Source organism: Phyllopteryx taeniolatus, chromosome 21 (assembly GCF_024500385.1).
Source record: "Phyllopteryx taeniolatus isolate TA_2022b chromosome 21, UOR_Ptae_1.2, whole genome shotgun sequence".
Taxonomy (NCBI): Eukaryota; Metazoa; Chordata; class Actinopteri; order Syngnathiformes; family Syngnathidae; genus Phyllopteryx; species Phyllopteryx taeniolatus.
Genome location: NC_084522.1, coordinates 1,750,018 through 1,769,056, shown reverse-complemented (window position 1 = coordinate 1,769,056; position 19,039 = coordinate 1,750,018). Strand labels below are relative to the sequence as shown.

At 43.9% G+C, this 19,039-nt stretch overlaps 3 protein-coding genes across 6 annotated transcripts; all 3 read right to left on the bottom strand.

The window, feature by feature from the left end:
* Positions 1-30: 30 nt before the first annotated feature.
* Positions 31-3,090, bottom strand: LOC133471014 (calaxin-like). 2 transcript variants are annotated; one of them, XM_061760118.1, is made up of 6 exons: positions 1,976-3,090; positions 1,494-1,646; positions 1,319-1,423; positions 1,097-1,245; positions 913-1,017; positions 32-830 (listed from the first exon to the last, which is right to left on the bottom strand). In XM_061760118.1, exons 1-6 carry the CDS (start codon positions 2,031-2,033, stop codon positions 777-779), a joined length of 624 nt encoding a protein of 207 aa, XP_061616102.1. In that variant the 5' UTR covers positions 2,034-3,090; the 3' UTR covers positions 32-776. The 2 variants fall into 2 exon arrangements, with proteins under 2 accessions (XP_061616103.1, XP_061616102.1); XM_061760119.1 differs by having other exon boundaries at positions 31-830; positions 1,360-1,590.
* A 322-nt stretch (positions 3,091-3,412) lies between these two features.
* Positions 3,413-11,508, bottom strand: sytl1 (synaptotagmin-like 1). Of its 3 annotated transcripts, none has more exons than XM_061760098.1 (13): positions 11,485-11,508; positions 9,237-9,375; positions 8,142-8,293; positions 7,153-7,267; positions 7,023-7,074; positions 6,393-6,497; positions 6,128-6,297; positions 5,418-5,520; positions 5,014-5,175; positions 4,366-4,444; positions 4,192-4,288; positions 3,742-3,947; positions 3,413-3,667 (listed from the first exon to the last, which is right to left on the bottom strand). In XM_061760098.1, exons 2-13 carry the CDS (start codon positions 9,371-9,373, stop codon positions 3,522-3,524), a joined length of 1,524 nt encoding a protein of 507 aa, XP_061616082.1. In that variant the 5' UTR covers positions 9,374-9,375; positions 11,485-11,508; the 3' UTR covers positions 3,413-3,521. The 3 variants fall into 3 exon arrangements, with proteins under 3 accessions (XP_061616082.1, XP_061616081.1, XP_061616083.1); XM_061760097.1 differs by lacking the exon at positions 11,485-11,508 and adding an exon at positions 11,237-11,369; XM_061760099.1 differs by lacking the exon at positions 11,485-11,508 and adding an exon at positions 10,592-10,746.
* A 1,134-nt stretch (positions 11,509-12,642) lies between these two features.
* Positions 12,643-18,728, bottom strand: cd164l2 (CD164 sialomucin-like 2). The gene is made up of 6 exons (XM_061760124.1): positions 16,537-18,728; positions 16,343-16,429; positions 15,669-15,761; positions 14,559-14,594; positions 14,317-14,470; positions 12,643-12,908 (listed from the first exon to the last, which is right to left on the bottom strand). The coding sequence occupies exons 1-6, from the start codon at positions 16,619-16,621 to the stop codon at positions 12,893-12,895; spliced, it is 471 nt and encodes a 156-aa protein (XP_061616108.1). The 5' UTR covers positions 16,622-18,728; the 3' UTR covers positions 12,643-12,892.
* Positions 18,729-19,039: the final 311 nt, after the last annotated feature.

Sequence of the window (19,039 nt, the reverse complement as noted above, 5' to 3'; positions counted from 1 at the left end):
CAGCTTTTCGAAATAAGACGTAAACGCTTGCGAAAGGGAGTCGATTTTAATTTTGAAGTGCACCCAATAGGAAAGGGTTTCCGGAAACATGGCGGAAAAGTAGGCAAAACGGTCGCTCCCTGCCCGTGTACAAACTGTGTAATTTATGCCACTTTTGAGTGAATTTCAGTCGAGGAAACAAATGTGAATGAAACAATAGCTCACGGTTTTTTTTAAAAGCTTAGTTAAATGTTTAGAAAACATAGATTTCCTAGTAATCGGATGCGCAGGTGACTCGCTTTTCAAAATAAGACCACTAGTCCATTACTGCCTCTTTCTAGATGAAGAAAGCTTTTATTTTGAAGTGAATCCAAAAAGTCACTTCCTTGGATAATATTAAACTGTGCAAACTTTGTGGTTTATGCCTCCTTTTTTTTAAAGTTCATTTAATAACAATACATATGACATTCATCTCAGCTGTCAACCAGAGGCATCTAAATTAAGTATTAAAGCAGAGGTCACCAACACCAAGGACCACATGAGGAGCCCCCAGGCCTGTTCTAAAAATAGCTCATCAACGACATGCATCAAATTTATTTAGTGTACAATTTTACAGGGGGAAAAAAACTAACATCTAACTTTTTTTTGGTATTCTTTTTCAAATCACATTTGCATTGATGTGAATTTGGAAGTGACAAAATAAAGCACACATGGATATTTATTATAGTAACATTTTAAAAATGGCCACATTAGAAAGCAAAAATAATAAAAGGGGAAAAAAATACAACTTGTGGACGTCATCTGTGCTCCGATTTATCATTGAATACACGCTGCTCGAACATCTCAATCTTCTGGAGTAAAAAACAGGTATAAGATTAATAAATGATTGACCCAGCTTGTTGTCGCCGTAAATCATGACTAGCTCGTTGTTACCGTGGCGTTGGGGAGGCACGTCCCGAAAGCCTCCAGCACTATGTCCAGCTCTTTCACCGACTTTTCGTAGTCGTCAAAAGACAGTTTGTCGTCGTTGTCGTGGTCCTGTCAACGGCGACGAGCACACGGCGTTATTACGTTCGTCGTCGATGCGCGCGGGCGCGCGGCGTGCCGAACATCTCACCATCCTCTTGAGCGTGATCTCCACCAGGTCCTTGATGCCGTCGTAAGGGTCCTCCTCGCCGTGCAGTCGCAGGCAGTTCCTCACCATGAGGAGCATCTCCTCCCTGGAGATGTAGTCGTCGCCGGTCAGGTCGTACACGTGGAAGCAGACTTGAGGAGGAGGAGGAGAAAGGCCGGTTAGCGTGACGACTTGGAAATCACTTTGCCTTTGTATCCCTTTTACATTTGATTTTTTCATCCAAGGTGCCACGAAGGAACACGCACAGGCCCTCCACCCACTCCTTGGAGCTGACGAAGCTGTCGTTGTCCTTGTCGAACGTCCTGAAAACTGGAAAGCAGATCGTTCGTCACGCGCCGACGCCACCGAAAACGGCTTCTGGCCGCGTCGCGCGCGAAACCTCTTTCCATGATGGTGTTGTTGGTGAGGCCGAAGTCGTTGCTGAGGATGCTTCGGAACTTCCTCTCGTCCAAGCTGCTCTTCCCGGAGCTCGTCGTCTGTCCGAGTATGGAGTAAAACTCGCGAATAAGACACTCGACCTCCGTCGGATTGACTAACACGACGAGAGAGGAGAAGACGCTCGTGAGGTCACAAATTAGGAACGTAACGGTGCCTTCCAGGAAACTGGGAATTCAGACATCTGGCCTTCACACTCACACAAAACCTACTAAATACATTAAAGGAGACGTATGCATTTAAGTTCCCAAACGTGGGACACGCTTCTTTCAAAATACATCAAGAATTACCGCACGTCGGGGGCATGAAACGATTCATCGAATAACTCAAATAATTCCATTACGCACAGAAAAAAAAAGGTTGAAGTTTTTCTTGCAAAGCAAATTTGGTCGTGTCATGTTGACTTTTTTGAACGGAGCCACTCACAGCGGTCCACTTGTTTGGAGATGGTCTTGGCGAGGTTTTGGATCAGCCTCTTGGACATGTTTGTCCCTTCTTCTGGCCTCAAAATGGACGACCCGGGGCCGGAAGTTGACGGGGGGTCGCCTTAGCAAGCACCTGGCAGACGAGCGACACGGGTCAGCGCGACCACACAAACGATATATTGTTTTTCGATGGGATTTCTAGGTTTACCTGGCTGGGTAACCTCATTGTTTACTAGTTTACTAGCGCGGTAGCATAGCCGTCCACCGGGCAACGGAGAGGCCTCGTTGCCGGGGTCGCGAGGGGAGAGGAGTTCTTGGGGAAGGCTCGCAATTCCCCTCTTTTCACTGGAGTTCAAATATTGTTTTTGTTTTCAACGTGTCTTTTATTAACGATGGGAATTTGAGTGGGACTCCCCGTGAATTAGACTGCAGAGTTTTGCTGAAGAGCGGTCGCGTCTCGCCATCGTCCTCTACACTAGGGCTTTGATGATGTCATCACACGTCTGATGCGTTGTGGCTAGTAACCAGTAGGTATTTTTCGATGCGCATGCGCGGCACGTACGACCCCAGGTAGCGAACAGCACAAGTTGCAGAAAGGAAAAAAAAAAAAAAAAAAAGGATTCTCAAAAGTCGAATTTTGGGTGGGTAAGTCCAAACGCTAAATATGAAACCAACAACGTCATGTGAATGTGGTGTCTTGAGAAACGAGTCGAATGGGTTCTGTGACCACCGAACACGGCAAATCATCTTTCCCCATTGAAAAGGCCATTAATCCATTGCAGCTTCTTCCCAACATTTTTGCAGTTTTTTTTTTAACAATAAAAACAGCACTCTATATTTTATGTTATTAAAAAAAGAATTCAACGTTTTGTGCCACTTTTTTTTTTTTTTTTTTTTTTGCTTTAATTCAATGGGCATTGTGCTGCTCCTTCTGGTGTGAGTGCCTTGGCCACCTGGGGGCAGTAGCCGCGGGTAGCCTCTCAGTTAGCCCAATATGCGTCGTTCTTCGCAGAGGATAAAGAATATATGCCAGTGAGTATTGTTATATCTAAATGTTGCTCTACTGTTTATGTTCAAATAGCCATTGCTTCAAGTCACTACACCCATCTATGGCATTTTGCTTTGTTGCTAACATGAAGCTAAATGGACGTTCTTCAGGCGATGTGGTTTTAAATATACTGTATAATGTGTAATTCTCACATTGTTAGTTTGACAGTAAACTTCCACTGGGAGTAAACCAGAGGGCCAGGCTCGGTTCGAAGATTTCTTTCCCTTTATTTTTAATTCATAAAAATATATTTGAATAGGATTTTGCGTTTTAAACATTGATTGACCTTTGCGTAGGCAGGAAAAACAGGTTTCGTAGTTCGTTATGACATAAGGAGATCACATGGTCACAGCTGTAATATGAGAACAACAAAACGAGAACACACAAGCGTTGATCTGCTCTGTTCATTTACTGTACAAGATCTACTTTGAGAGAAATGATTTAAAAAGCGCCACGTAGCAAATGTTTTCAGTCCGCGTGCCCACACGTGCGCACGTCGTCAATCGGAGGAGCGGCGCGTCAGGTTGGTCCTGATGGGCAGCGTGGCTTCGATCCAGTGGTTTGGGTTCTTGATCACGGAGGTCCACAAGGAAACTTCTTCTTCCGTGGAGTCCATCCACTTGACCGCCTCCCCGTAACTCCGACCTGCACGCCGAGACGCTGCATTGATTTCCACGTTTTCGCTCCCGTCGTGCGGCGCCTGCGAAAGGGTCTCTCACCGGTCCCGCAGCTGAGCCGAATCCCGCCGATCATGTCCATCTTGAAGCCCTCGCGCTGCCACACGCTCAGCTCGGCGCAGGCCTCGCGCAGGTCGCTGCTCCGGAAGCCGTCGTACACCATGGTGTGGTTGTACGACGGGCTGACGGAGCGCTTCACCACCTGAGTCTTCTGGCCGCTCTGGCAGCCGGCGTCCGGCAGGATGCAACTTTTTGGGGGGGGGGGGGGGGCAAGCGTTAACTCATTTACCGGCGGCTGTTTTCATTTTACCGACAGCCGGGCGAGGCCCTCTTCTACGCCGACCGGCTGAAAAACATACTTTACGAGTATATTCGTCGGTGGCAGTAAACGGTTGGATTCCAGTTGACGAATATAAACGTCTGCTGCAGTGAACGAGTTCCGCGGGCGTCACCTTGCACAACAGAACTAAACACGAGGACGTGCAAACAAACCTTCTGACAAACGAGTCGACGGCGCCCCCTTTTTTAGACAGCAGCCCCTGAGCCTCCTGAAGCCAAATGTGAAGTTCCCCCGTGAGTGGCGAACAACCTGACGACACGCACAAAAGGGGGCGTCGTCATCGTTAGCCGCATTAAGACACAAATGCGTACGTGGGCTCTACTCACTCTCAAATCCCTCCGGGATGAACTTGATGGAGAACAAAAGGGTGCCGCGGCTGCTGACGCAGTCGAGCATCAAGCAGAACTGTCACGCAAAGATCACATGAAGAAGCTTAGTTGAAATTCAAAGTGCATCGCCGTCTCTCGTCAGGCTGAAGACGGCGCGGCTGCAAAATGATGGAACGGGCCGCTTCATTAGCTTGCTGTGAAATGTTTTTATGCCAAAAAGGCAGGTGACAACTTTGAAAAGGGGCCTAGTATCGCTCCCCCCAGAATGAAGAAAAAAGAAATATTCAGCCCCCGAAGCCACTTTTACTGAGCAAAATGAAATTTGATATGCCTGTCTATCATGAGCAGACCCACAAAAAAAATGCCATGTCTGAAAAGACACAGGAAGTCGGCCGTTTTGGTTCGACGTGGCCATTTCAGGTTACTTTGGTCATTTGCAGGGCTTCCTTCACCAACAAACTCATCCTACAAACTTTGATTGCTCCAAAAATGAAGCCTCGCGTACTCCGGGGACAGCTGATGCTAAATTGTAAAACAGGAAAGTTTGGAGACAAAATTGCATGATTGCCATAAAACAGGAAAACAACTCATAGCTGTGCTGGTGTGCCTAATGAAGCGGCCTGTGTGTGTGTGTGTGTGTCTCACCCGTGGCTGCAGGTCCTGCCAGAGCGGCTGCGTGCAGGTCCAGTCCCAGAGGCCCAGCGCCACCTCCACCTCACCCAGGAAGACGTTCCTGGCCAGGGGCTCGGCGTGCCACACGGACAGGTTCAGGGTGCGACTTTTCAGCTCATTTCTGCGCACTTTGTACTGGCCAATGACAGAAAACATTCACCGGTATTGGCAAATATGCTGTGATCTGTATTCGATGTACTGTGCACTTATCAGCCACAAGATTAGGTACACTTACAGCTGCAGCAAAAAATCGGCCTTTAGAGGGATAATAATGTTTGAACTGTTCGGTGTGCTTGATTTTAAAGGGCAGAATTATCGGATGTAGCTCATTGGAGGTGTACCTAATGTTGTGTCCCCAGATTGTATAGCCGTCTCACTTTGAGCGTCTGCTCGTAGACGGGATTCTGCGTCCGCCTCTTTACTGCCGTCTTCCTCTTGCTGCGACTCGACATGTCGGGCAGCAGATAACATTTGACGTATCTGAATAAATAGGAATATTATGAATTTATCTTGGTAAAATATGACTTTATTCTCATAAGATACAAACAAATGTTTTCTTGAGAAAAATCCAACTTCATTCTCATAAACCTTTTCGAAAAATATGAATTTGGTATCATAACATTTTTCCTCTAGCAACCTTTGAACCTTTTTTTCATGACACTTTTGCTCTGACCAACCAATCAGGACATAAAAGTAGCAACCTGGGGGCCCAGCACTCTCGCCGATTTTAAAATGTAACTTGTTAAAAAATATATATATTTAAAGTTCCATTGCTAATTTAGCTTACATTCACTGCCAGCCCTCCAAGTTAACATTTGACTTCTATAGCCGTCGATGGCAGTGAATGGGTTTTAAGCGCTAGTGATTCTGAAGGGCCCGGGCAGATTACAATGACATGGCAATACAGAGGCTGAAATCTGATTGGACCAAAAAAAAAAAAAAAAAAAATAACATTCAGATAAATGTATTTGAAGTAGTGCAGCCAAGCAAAATGCTACAAAATGATAACAAGAGCCTGATGGGGAAAAAAAATCAATGCAATTTCAATTTAGAATTTTGGTTGTAAATGTCGCTCGGCAACACTCACGGGTCGGAGCGGTTCTCCTCGGCCACCGCCGAGATGTCCTCGCAGCGGTGCACCTTGACGCGCAGCTCCTCCTTGTGGCCGGCGTAGGCCAGCGAGAACTGCACGCGGCCGCGCACCTCCGCCACGCCGAAGACCCCCGAGCTGAACAGACTCATCATGCCGCCGCTCAGCTACGCACGACACAAAACCCTGCGTCACTCCGTGCTGACTCATCGATAAGTTAATAAAGTGTGTGTACGACGTGTGTGTGTGTGTGTGTGTGTACCGTATAGCTAGAGTGAAAGTTGTTTTTTTGAAAAGACAAAGGCTCAGAGTCGCTCAGGATGCTGCACAGAGACACAGACTCCCTCCTGTAATGCTTATACACTTCCTAAAACAACACAAATACACACAGCTACGGCATCATGTCATAAGGAAACAGTTACAGAAAAAGCAGGTGTGCTTTTTTAATGAACGTGGGTGGGGACTTTTTTTTTTTCGGACTCATAATTAGCCAGACAGCAGGTATCAGTTATAATGGATTTTCTTTAAAAACCAAGACTCATGCACGGCGCAGGCTTCTTCCATATGTCCGATTCTTGATGTTGCGCGTCAGCCGTTACGGCGCATTCTTGTTCATTGTCATCCCAGTCACTCCAGCGGCTGGGATGACACATGACACAAGTTCGAATGCAACACTGTGGCTGCACTTGTATCTCTGAATTATACTGCCCCCAGGAGGCCGAGGTGTGCACACCAGAAGGAGCAGCACGATCTCCACAGAATTGCGGCAAGAAAATGTGGCAAAAACCGCTTAATTTCTTTGCATTCGATTGAATCATGTCATATGGAAGAATACACGATTGTCAAATCAGGCCTTCCCTCCATCGCAGTTGTGAATACAAACTTTGCAAACCTTCGTTGCCGTTCTTTTCCGACTGGGCGCAGAGCCAAAACTGGATGGACTCCTGAAAATCATCCAAAAGTTGACAGAAGCCAGCAATAAACAACAAACCGATGTATCTTTTTTTAAATTTCAAACTGACTTCGGGCTGTCCTCCGCCGACTCCCTCATTCGCGTCTCGGCCACCCCCGGGGACGGGGTGCTCGTCCGGTCCGCCTCCTCGCCGTCGAGCGGTCCGACCCTCTGCGTCTCTGTTGCTGTGGCCGCCACAACAAAGCAGCACCATTGCTTACGTTGCCTCCGTTTATCAAAGGATGATCAAAAGGTGCCACAAGGTGGCAGCAAAGCAATTTTCTTACATTAGGCACAGCTTTGGTCTGAGTGCACTTAAATACAAAACAATTGGAAGAACAAAAAAAAGATTCTATTAAAAACGTATTGCACGAAAATTTAAAATTGCTTAAAGAAACAGTTAAAGGTTAAATGCAAATGTGCTTAAAAAAAGGTTAATACAATGGAACTGTAGAGCACTTGAAAAGTAACATACTGGATGTGAATAAAAAGGTTTAAACAGGCAGCATGTAAGCTTCATTTAATTATGTTTGATTGTATTTCATGTTTTAAGTCATTCGCTGCCAGCCTTCCCAGTTAACATGGATATTTGACTTCTAAAGTCGTCAATGGCAACGAATGTTAAATTGTTGTACATTCGATTTGTATTGAATTAGGCGATTCTTTTGAAAACCACTAGAGGGCGCACCTGTACTAGTGGTACTCAAACCACACTGAGAATCACTGTCCTACATGGTGGCTGTTAAATGTGACTTTTCCTTTGTCAGCGTACTGAAGTAGAAAAATTCTGGCTACAAGTATATAAAAACTAAAAAACATTTGGTGGATTAATGCATATTATTGGCCAATAGTGTAATATTGTTTTCCCAACTATCTACAACTCTCCCCCTTGACAGTGGTCAATACTAAGGAAACGTTTTAAGATTATTTCAAAGGATTTGTATTAGTATTTTTGGCTTTGTTTCTGTTCTGTGCAAATATTTGTTTCGTACCGTTTTCCTTCTTGAGAAAAGAACGAAATGAAAAATGAACAAAACAGTTTGGCCGACACAGACTGACCGTTGGCCTTTGGCGCGCGGCGGCGTATGGTGGCGCACACCAGGTCCGAGCCCGACATACGGCCGCGGTGCCGCCTGCTGGACGCCTCGCGGAACCACGCCCCGGACTGCGAGTGCAGCCGCGTCGGGTCGGCCTTCCTCTGCGCCAGCATCCTGTTGACACAGCAAACACGCATGACGGCGACGCTCTTATTTGAGCACCTTGGAAGGCAATTACTGAAATAAATTTGTAGATGGCATTCAAATGTTCAGCATGTGTAGGTGTGTCTTGTTAAACAACGGTTAATAAGCGACTTGATCTTGTTACCTCTCTTGAATGCCAACCAAATATGTCTAACGCTTCATTTAAGGATGAGGAAGTAGTGTTGTGTTTTAAGGTTCCTAGCACCAAGCAGGGGAAAGGCCCTCTTCTTGATCAATGGGTAAAAACTCCAATGTTTGCAAAAGTACCTTGGCGCAAATGAATGTTTATTTTACGAGTTCCCAACCCAACCTCGCAAAACTCACTCGGAAGCACCCACTGCAATGTTTGACAAAATTTGCCCCAGGCACCAGTTTTACCCAACAATACAAAATTGGGTGGACACGTGGATTATATGAGGACGCACAAAAGGTCTCAAGGACCAATGCCTGAAATTAAACAGGGACTCGGCCATTTTGGTTCAAAACAGCCATTTTGGGCAGGAATGCCACGGCTCAAAAGTTAGAAAAAAATAAATAAAAAATAGCGCCTTATAACAGTTTCATCGATTGATATGAAACTCTGTGAATATGTCTACCCAAACAAGAAGTATTCATGACTAAAATTGAACAGCAAGTCGTTCATTTTGGTTTGAAGCAGCAATTTGGGGGCAAATTTCAGAGCTTGGAAAAAAAAGAAATAATGCCCCAAGCTGCTGATTTGTCACACATGATTATTATTAACATCATCTATTCTTTGTCTATATGAAGGATGACATCAAAGTTTAATACAAAATTTGTTTTTCAGCTCCGACATCAGATTTTGGTGGATGGGAACTGTTTCTAATATTTTGATGCTTGTCCAGTGTACCTAATGTTATGGCCGGTTGCGTGCGAGTGCGCGGCCGCCTCTGACCTTACGCGTCCTTCGTCTTGGCGTCGCAGGTCCATGTCTCGCAGCAGCACCTGCAAGATGGTATCCTGCTCCTCCTCCGTCAGGTGGCTCAGGTCCAGAGAGCCCACGACACCCTCGGCCTGCGCGTCCGCCTCCATGCCTGTCCAAAAAAAAAACACACGCTCATTTCATAAATCACACAAACACAAATCAATTATCATACACGGTAAACAAAATCATATTTCTGCAACGTCATTCGCTCGGATTCTGTTTTTACTGGACAAACATCTTAGGGGCCACTTGTTGCTAGGCGGAATTTGGCAAATGTAATCAGAATCAGGCTGATTGGAGGGCTGTTATTAGCAGGAAGTATGGTGGCCCTAAAGGCTCAAGAATTGACTTCACTGAGTTGAAAAACATCACTATTGCACTTTTCATTTACTAGTGAACCACTCACTACTCCATATTAAATAAAAATCATGCTTCCTCTCCGCTAGCAACTCATCTTAGCCACTAGCAACTTTTCTGGCCTTTTATCCATGCTTCCCATTATTCCTGTCCGCTAGTCACTCGTTCTGTTCCTGTCATCAAGTAACTCTTTCTCTAGCAGCTCTCACTATACACTAGCAACTCGTCCAGTCCGCTAGCAACTCTTCCGTCTTGGCGCATTCTGACCTCTCAGCTGGAGCGTCTTCCTGTCCACTAGCAATCCATCCACTTTGCTAGCAACTCTTATGGCTCACTAGCAATTCATCCTGTCCGCTAGCAACGCTTCCAACTGTTCTAGTTTACTAGCAAGTCTTCTTTTTCTTTCTTTCCCCTTGCAACTCTTCTGGTCCACTAACAACCTTTTCCACTCTCCTTCCACGTTAGCGTCTTCTAACCTCTCAGTTGGTGATTTTTTTTTTTTTTGTCCTCTATGGTCTTCCTGCTCTCTAGCAACTCTTTTGGTCCACTAGCAACTCTTCCTACTCTTCCTGTCCATCAGCAAATCCTTCTGTGGTCTGCTAGCAACTCATCTCTCTTGGCCTATTATGACCACGAAGCTGGCATGTTTTTCTCCATGTTTTTTTCGTGTGTCCGCTAGCAACTCTTCCAGCTGGTCCTGTCCGCTAGCAACTCTTCCTGTTCCTCCTCCTCTAGCAACTCTTTCAGTCTGCCAGCAACTCTTCTGGACGCAAGCAACTCTTACTGTCCACTCATACTGCTTCCGACTCTTCCTAGCAACTCTTATAGTTCGCTAGCAATTCATCCTGTCCGCTAGCAACTCCACTTGTCCGCTCGCAATGTTTCCAACTGTTTCGAGTCTGCTATCCAATCTTTGTTTTCTTCCTCTCCACAAGCAGCACTTCTGATACGCTCGCAACTTCACGTACACTGACAAGTGGTCTGGTCCGCTATCAACTCTTCTGCCTTGACCGCTCAAGTCTTCCCATCCTGTTGTGACTCTTCCAGTCTGCTAGCAACACGACCACGATAACGGTTTATTTATTATTCATCGACCGCTGATGACTCAGCAAGTTTTCCCCCATTATGGCGTTCGCTTTATTAGCTTTTCAATGCAGTCGGGTCAGTTATTCCTGTCTACTTCCTGCTCACAGTCAATTAAAAAAAAAAAAAAAAAAATTATTCTACTCATAGTGTGTATGTGTGTGTGTTAGTGTGTGTGTGTGTCGCCTCGAGGCGGCTGAGGAGGTAATTGGCGCATGCGCAGAGCGGGCGGCTCACTTGGTCCAACCGGAACTGAGCTAACATCAACTCGACCTAAACCGGCGTAAAAAACAAAAAAGAGTCACAAATGGCCATTTGCGGCATATTTTGACTTCTTTACGTCACGTGCATGAAGGAGTTTGTGTGTGTGGTCGCCACTACTCGCACGAAACGTCTCCCCCCCCCCCACGTATTTGTCGTCTTGGTGATCAGCCCACGCGTGAGACAAAACACCTGTCGCCGTTTTTAAAGTGACAGTAACACATTAACAAAAAGCAGCGTCACTAGACACACAAACGGCGTTACGTTACCTTTTAATCGCTAGTCACGCTGAGCTCCATGCGTGGAAAGTTTGCCGCAAACTTGTGCTGAGCGTGTGTGAGTCGTCAACTGTATAAGTGTTAAAACACTGTGTCAACTCGGTGAACACGCCTTCTGCTGTAAGTGGGAGGGAGAGGTGTGCGTGCGTCGCAGACGGATGTTTTTAAACACACACACACACACACGCGCCCTTGCTGCACGCAAACAAAGTGCTAAATAGTCAAATATTCGACAGTACCTGAAGGCAACACTGGGAATGGCGAGAACGCTCAGATTGCTTTTTTTTGTTTCTTCCTCCTTTTGTCAACAAAATGTGACGTCGGCCACGATCTCTGTGGTTCTGTGTGGGTCCGTTCAAGTCTTTTTGGTTCTGGTCCTGAATAGTGGCCCCTCTCGGAGGCCTCATTTGGGGTTCTTTGCAGCCGCACGCATGCTCGGGTCGACACTGGACATCCAATTGAAATTGAGGAATAATCAGGCATACAAAGTAGCACTGAACTAACCACTGGAGATGAAAACTAAAACAATCTGTGCTCGCCAAGTACGTCTTTCGGCTCGTTAGCGACTCTTCCGCCTTTGAGTCTTCTGACATCTCAGCAGTTTTCCTGTGCGCTAGCAACTCTTCCGGTAAATGATCACTGCTTCCTACTCTTCCGATGCACTAGCAACTCCGCCGGTCATCTAGCGCCTCTTCCGGTCTTCTAGCAACTCTTCTGGTCAGTTAGCAGCGCTTGCTACTCTTTCGGCGCACAAGCAACTCCGCTACAATTCGAGCAACTGTCCGCTAGCAACTCTCCCGTGTCGTCTGACCTCTCAACACACTCGCACAGCTCTCACGCGTGCAAGCAACTCTTCATATTTGTGAGCATTTCTTTCTTTCCTACTGGCAGCACTTCAGACTTTTCCAGTACGCTAGCAACTCTTCCGACTTGTCCTGGCCGCTAGCAAAGCTTCTTACTCTTGCTGTTCGCTGGCAACTCTCCTGCCTCAGCTGCAATGTTTCCCTCTCCACCTGCATGACCGCTAGCAACTTTTCCAGTCTGTTATCAAGTGTTCCCCTGTACACTACCAACTCACACTTTCTGCTAGTAACACTTCCAACTCTTTCACCAAGCTAGAGTCTTCCATCTTAGTGTCTTCCTGTCCGCTAGCAACTCCTCCTTTTCTGATCGGCTAGCATTTTTTCAAAGTCTTCTATCAAACTCTTTCTGCTTTTCAGCTGGAACTTTTTCCCCGTGTTCCTGTCCACTAGAAACTTTTCCGGCCCGCTCCAAACTCTTCCTGTTCCGAGTCGCTAGCACTCCTTTCAAGGTTCCGAAGTTCCATTTCATGTTCTACTGTTATTTTCTCTGTGGCGCCCTCGTGAGGAAAACGAAACAAAACAAAAGCAGGAAGCTGATATGTTCCACACGGGTCTCCTAACTTTATTTCAAAAAGAGCAAAAGAAAGCAAAGCAACATCTTTAGCATTAGCATGGTAACACACATAAAAGAGGAATGTATCTACATAAAAAAAAAAAAACACTCTAAACACAATTCAACACAAATTCAAAGAGTAACGCAAGAGTGATTTGCTAGAACGGGGAATGGTAAAAGTGCAGCGTCTTGTCTTCCCTCTTCCTTTGGTCGTCCTCGGTGGCGGTCACCTCACTGAGGCTGCTCTCTGCGCACGCACCGATGACGTCATCACGGCCGTGCAAATTGAACGTCATGTGGACAAAAGTATTCCGACACTCAGAAACAAAACCATGGGTGTCATTTTTGGACTGAGAAGTCGGCATTTTGTCGCCATGCTAATAAGTTCCATTTCTTGCTCTATGGTTATCATGACGCCTTTATTCTGTGCTGTCATCGTGCCTGTGGTTGCATCACATTGGAAAAAAAAAAAAAAAGCCGAAGAAAGAGCAAAATGGGACTCTTTAAGGCCAATTTGCATACCGGACCAATGGAAGTGGAGCAGCACCTTTCCTATTTTGCCACCAGAGGCCGCTGTTTCACACGCTACACCTGCGTTGTATCATCAAGAGTCTTGTAATATTTGTTGCGTTCATTTTGCCCTTTTCTCACCTCAAATTGGTTCATCAGAACGTATTTATTGATTTTGTACTTATTTTAAATTCATGACATTAATTTATTCCATTAAATAATTTGGTGAATTGGTTCATTCTAAATAATAACATTTTAAAAATAATGTGACACAGATTTTAAAAAAACTTATTGAATGTAATATTTTGCCAAATTGGTTAGTAAAATGTATGTATTCATTTAACTCATTATAATTTGCTAATTGATTTATTGTAAATACTAAAACAGATAAAAATTAAAAAGTACAAATATATTTGTTTATATTAATTGTATTAAATATATTCATATAATTACATTAATTTCATTCATTTTCTCAATTTAATTTAATATTAGTAATTATTGAAATAAACAATTCTACAAATAGGTCGATTTATTCCATTATTTCATTAAATCTTAAATATAATTAAATACAATTTAATAACACATTTAAAATAATGAAATTAAATGTCAAATTTACTGTTTTCTTAAAATTGGTTGGATAAAATTCATTCTTTTTTTATTATTGTTTTTCCTTGTTAACTGTTGGGTTAATTGATTTATTGTAAATAATAACATAGAAAATACTAGTAAAATAAAAATGACAACTGCATTAAACTTTTGAAACGATAATACATATTTCAAATATTCTGATAATGTAATTACATGAATTTAATAGAATTTCTAAAGTGACATAATTATAAAACAATCTTACATTTACAAAAAAAACTTTCCCTTTTATTGCATGAAATGATTTTCCCATGTTTTTTCCTAAAATTGCTCAATTAAAATAGTTCTAGTTATTTGCATTACTTCATCGCAATAAAAATAATTGGTTGATTGAGTTACTGTAAATAACAAAATAAAAAAATACTGTATTCGTGAAATAATAACATGTACATATACATTTATCATTTTTTAACTTACTTTATAAAATCATTGGTTATACTTGTGTGACTTAGAAATAATGGAATTTAGAAAGTGGGAGCGAGTGCGGGTGCGGGTCTCACATGGGGTCGTAGGCGCTCTGCTCGCCGGACTTGAGGAAGCGCACGGCCAGCACGCCGAGCGCCTGCAGGCACAGGACCAGAACCACGCCGCCGATGAAGCTGGACATGTTGAACCTGGCCGGGGACAGCTGCGGCCGGGCTTTGCCGCCCTGGCCTGCCCACGCGCCAAAACCAAACCGGGAACGTGTGAGAACCGCTCGGCAATTATGCAAATTGGGCTGTCGGACGCCGACTCCATTTACCTGAGTCGCCGCCTCCTTCGGCCGCCGTCTCCACCGCTGCACACATTCATGGAACACGCGGCAGTGAGTGCGCGCGTGCACTTGCGTCATTAAAAAAAAAAAAAAAAAAAAAAAAAAAAAAACAATGGCGCGCCAATGTTGTCGCTTGAGTAAAGATTTCCCCGAGCGCCAGCAACTGTACTGGGCAGTGTAATCATTCAGAAAAATCAAGAAAGAAAGGAAATGAGACGACTCTGCATGAATGTCTTATTAGTCATAACCAGACATTTGTAGACATATGCCCTAGCCGTCACTCACTTATTTTCTGTAAAAATAAAGCAATAAATATAGATTTTTTCTTTCTTCATTAATGACCTTATAACTGTTTTTTCACCCTTTAACATCTTTTTGCATGCGCTTTACATTTGATTAGTCTTAGTCTGAGCCAGTTCACGGCTGGTATACAGCCTGTACATACCTGTAGCAATAGACATTCATTTAGACACATTTGATATTATTGGATACCTTTCATTTCTGTATACATCTGTACTTACAGATAGATATGTATTTTATTATCCTGTGAGGAATTTTTCATGTTATTCCTTTCTAATTAGTGGCAAAATTCTTCCTGTCCACTACCGATTATTCCTGACTACTAGCGTCTCTTCTTGCTAGCAATTTTTCCTCTCTTGCTGTCTGCTAGCAACAATTGTAGTATGCTAGTAACTCTCCCATTCCGCTATTTCCTGTCTACTAACAACTCCTTTGGTCCGTTAGCAACACCTCAGATGCTTCTTGTCTGCTAGCGACACTTCCGCCTTAGCGTCTATAACAGGGACGGCCTCTATTTGAGATAATCGTAAAAATCTTTGCTAGTTTGCGTTCATGGGACACAGCTCCTTGACTTCCTGGTCACTTGTTGCTAGGTAGAGTTTACAGAGTTCATTCCTGATAGGTCGACAAGAAAGAAACATCAACGACAACGCGCCGCCAGGCAGGAACAAAATTCCAAAAACAACACAAACATATTCCGTTGTTGATCTGTATTAAACATTAAAAAAAATTAAAAATAAAATAAAAATAAAACACATTAGCGCGGACGAAAAGCGCCATCTAGTGGTGGGGTCGTACCTGTGCAGAGCTCCGACACGCGGGTCCAGCTGCAGTTGCCGGAGCTGTCGGCGACGTTGCCCTCGTCCGTCACGCACATGCCCGTGTCGTTACCTGAGAACCACACGATGACTTCAAAATGGGTGTGTGTGTGTGTGTGTCTGTTGTGGAATGTTGAATAATTTACACGCTACAAACCGCAGCAGCTCACATTACAGCAGCTAGCATGCTGGAATTACCGTCAATGTGCGCGCGCGGCCCCTTTCACGCCCTTCCCGGAAAATTCCCACCGTAACAGTAAAGCGTTGTGGCGTACATAATGACGCTAACAATTGCTTGTGACAAGTGACTTTGAAACTTCCCGGTCTCGCAGTGACCCCTCGTGACCTTTGACACGGCCGACACCCGGAGGGAAAAGTGCGGAAAAGTCACGTTTGTCGGGCAGCGTGAAAGCCAAATCCAAAACTGTTCTTTCAGATGCACAAATTAGCCTCGCTCACGCTCGTTTGATGCTAATGTTAGCACACTGCAACACGTCGTGCAGCAAATCAGTGTGTTTTTGTGTACATTGTGTATGTCTGTATCTTTGTGTTTCTGTTGTGCGTGTGTGTTTGTGTACAGTCTCGTGTGTATGAATGTACATGTGTGCGCACATGTACACACAAAAAGAAAATGTGTGTGTTTTTGTGTGCTACCGTCAGGACAAAGCCTCCAGACGCAGCCGGTCAGGTTGAGCATGGAGTCCCCAACGCACAGGTCACATGACTGACCTTGAGTGCAGTCTGGAAGGAAGGATGGAAAAGAAGAAGAAGAGCTGTCAATCAAGTAAAGCAACACTTTTGATTGACAGCGCAATCAGATCGATACAAGTGGTCAAAACGAGCGTTACCGGCTTGCGAGCGCACACGGGACGCCGCCGCCGCCGCCAGCAGCAGCAACGTGCAGAAGAACATCTTCACGGAGAGATTCTGCATCCCGGGACAAACTATAGTGAAGCAAAAACCCAAAAAGGAATCGAAATAATAAATTACAATTCTTTGAAAAAAGTCTTCTCCAGGAGGCCGAGTGCTGAAGACCGACGTGACAATGGCAGCGAGAGGACAGAAAGAATGTGTGTGCGTGTAACGTGATCTAAACTTGGTTGCCTGGCAACCATAACAAGACCCACCTCAGGTCACCTGAAACGCACACACACGTGTACACAATCTGCATACTTAAAATGTGTAGCAATGTTGGACATAGAACTAGAAATAGAATAGACTCACGGAAAGAATCTAGGATAGCTCGAGCAAGAATAGAGAGCTAGCGCGAGAAGACATGATATAGATCTTCAACGGACAGACAGCTCTAGATGTAGTTTGACGGGGGGGATATTGTTACATTTAGAAAAGATAGATCTGAAATAGATCATCTAGAATAAGTAATAGATAGATCTTGATAGATCAAATAAGTGGCTCTAGAATAGATAATCGCATGATAGCTCAAATAGAGGGCTCTGGAATAGATAGCTGCTTCTCCCAAAAAAAGTAGAAATAAAATACATGGTACCAGAGATGCTGATTATTTATAGCTCATGAAATTCATCCTTCATTCTTTGCTCCTCAGATTTCGTTAACTGGGTAGTCCGGCAGAGCTAGCTAGTTGTCGCGCTCAATCATTGAAACAAGCCTCTCTCGACTAATTGTCCTCACTGCGTCTGCGTTTTATTGAGAAGTCTGCCTCGAAAAGGAATTTTTAATCGTGTCCCGACATTCATCTTCCTCCGTCACCCGTCGTGCACGTCGCAAGACTATTTAGCTCAAGCAATCAGAGGACGGAAATATGCTGTTGTCACTCAAAGCCTGCGTGAAGGCCAAGAGTGCTGAATCTGAAATCTGATTGGTTGAAAAAAAATAACAAAATAAAATGTGTATGTGTCATGGGCCAGCACTCGAGATTCTGAAGGCTCTGGGCAGATTACATTGACATGGCAACACACAGAAGCTGAAATCTGATTGGACAAAAAAAAAAACGCTAACAAACGAGTGCAAGCTAGGCAGCCTAGCGATGGCTGAGGATATCAAAAAGAAAATAAATTAACACAATTTCATCCAAGTTGTAAATGTAGGTTTGTGTTTCTAATCATGTTTAGACGAGGACTGTACACCACCGTATCTCGATCTAGAACGACGCGATCTAGACTATGTCGACCAAAATACGAGAATATACGTATACCTAAATCCACAATCGATCAATGGATGAACTCCGCAATAGACATTTGTAAAACGGAGGATGATCGATATCCACGATCTACTCGTCGTGCGTGGTTTGCTGACACTGTGCGTAAGCTGTGACTCATGCACGTCTCGCACTTGCTCGCTCAGGTGTTTCCCGTCCGGCGTCACGACACATCTGTCTTTTTCCTCTCTCACCCTCTTCTAACTCAGCTGCACTTTCAATCCCAAATAATTAGGACTCCACACGACACAAATGATGAAGGCGGACGTTTACATCCATGTGAGCGAGGGAAGATGATTCGGGAGAGCAACGTCACCTCGCAGACAGGAAGTGTCCTTATATGGTCGTGAGTACCCTCCACGCAGTAGCCCCGCCCACTCGCGTTGCTGCACCCACGCTCGCCATCAAACCGGGGAAGCCTTCCCGCCTTCATCCTTCCACGTCTGCACGATAATAAACAATTTTTACGCATTCATGAACGATCTTTGTTCAATACATGCAGGACGTTTCGGGGGTAATGTTGGTGACGAGTCTGTCCGCTAGGGGGCAGCAAAGAACTGATGTTAAATACAGGATGACAGCTGACGTGGGGAAATGTTTCATAACTCCAAGAAAGGACATGGGATTGAATTCAGCCTTTGTACAAAATAAAAATGTGAATGAATAATGAAATTGATACTTCTAACATGAATTAAAATAAAAACAAAAATACATCCATTTAAATATAAAAATGTAAACAAAGTACAATAATTAAAATAGGGGAAATGGAAAAATCTGCCAAAGATAATAATACCTCATAAACATGACAAATTGCATTCAAATGAACAAAAATATGTATTAAAAATCCTTTACTAAGATAATGCCCAGTTTAAATTGAGCCTCATTAGTAAATAAAAACTGAATAAAAAAAAAAAAAAAAAAAAAGAAATTACATATACATTAATACAATTTATCAAAACGAAAAATACATTAAATTGCATCTATTTAAATATAAAAATGTAAGTGTGGAAAAATCCTCTGGTACAATGATACTAATGCTAAGTATTAAGGAAGATGAATAAAAAAAAAAGAGACGAATGAGATTAAAATTAACAAAAAAATACTATTACATAATATAGAAAATATATTTTTAAATAAGTCATACTGAGAGCTGTGCCTAATATTTTGACTCTTGC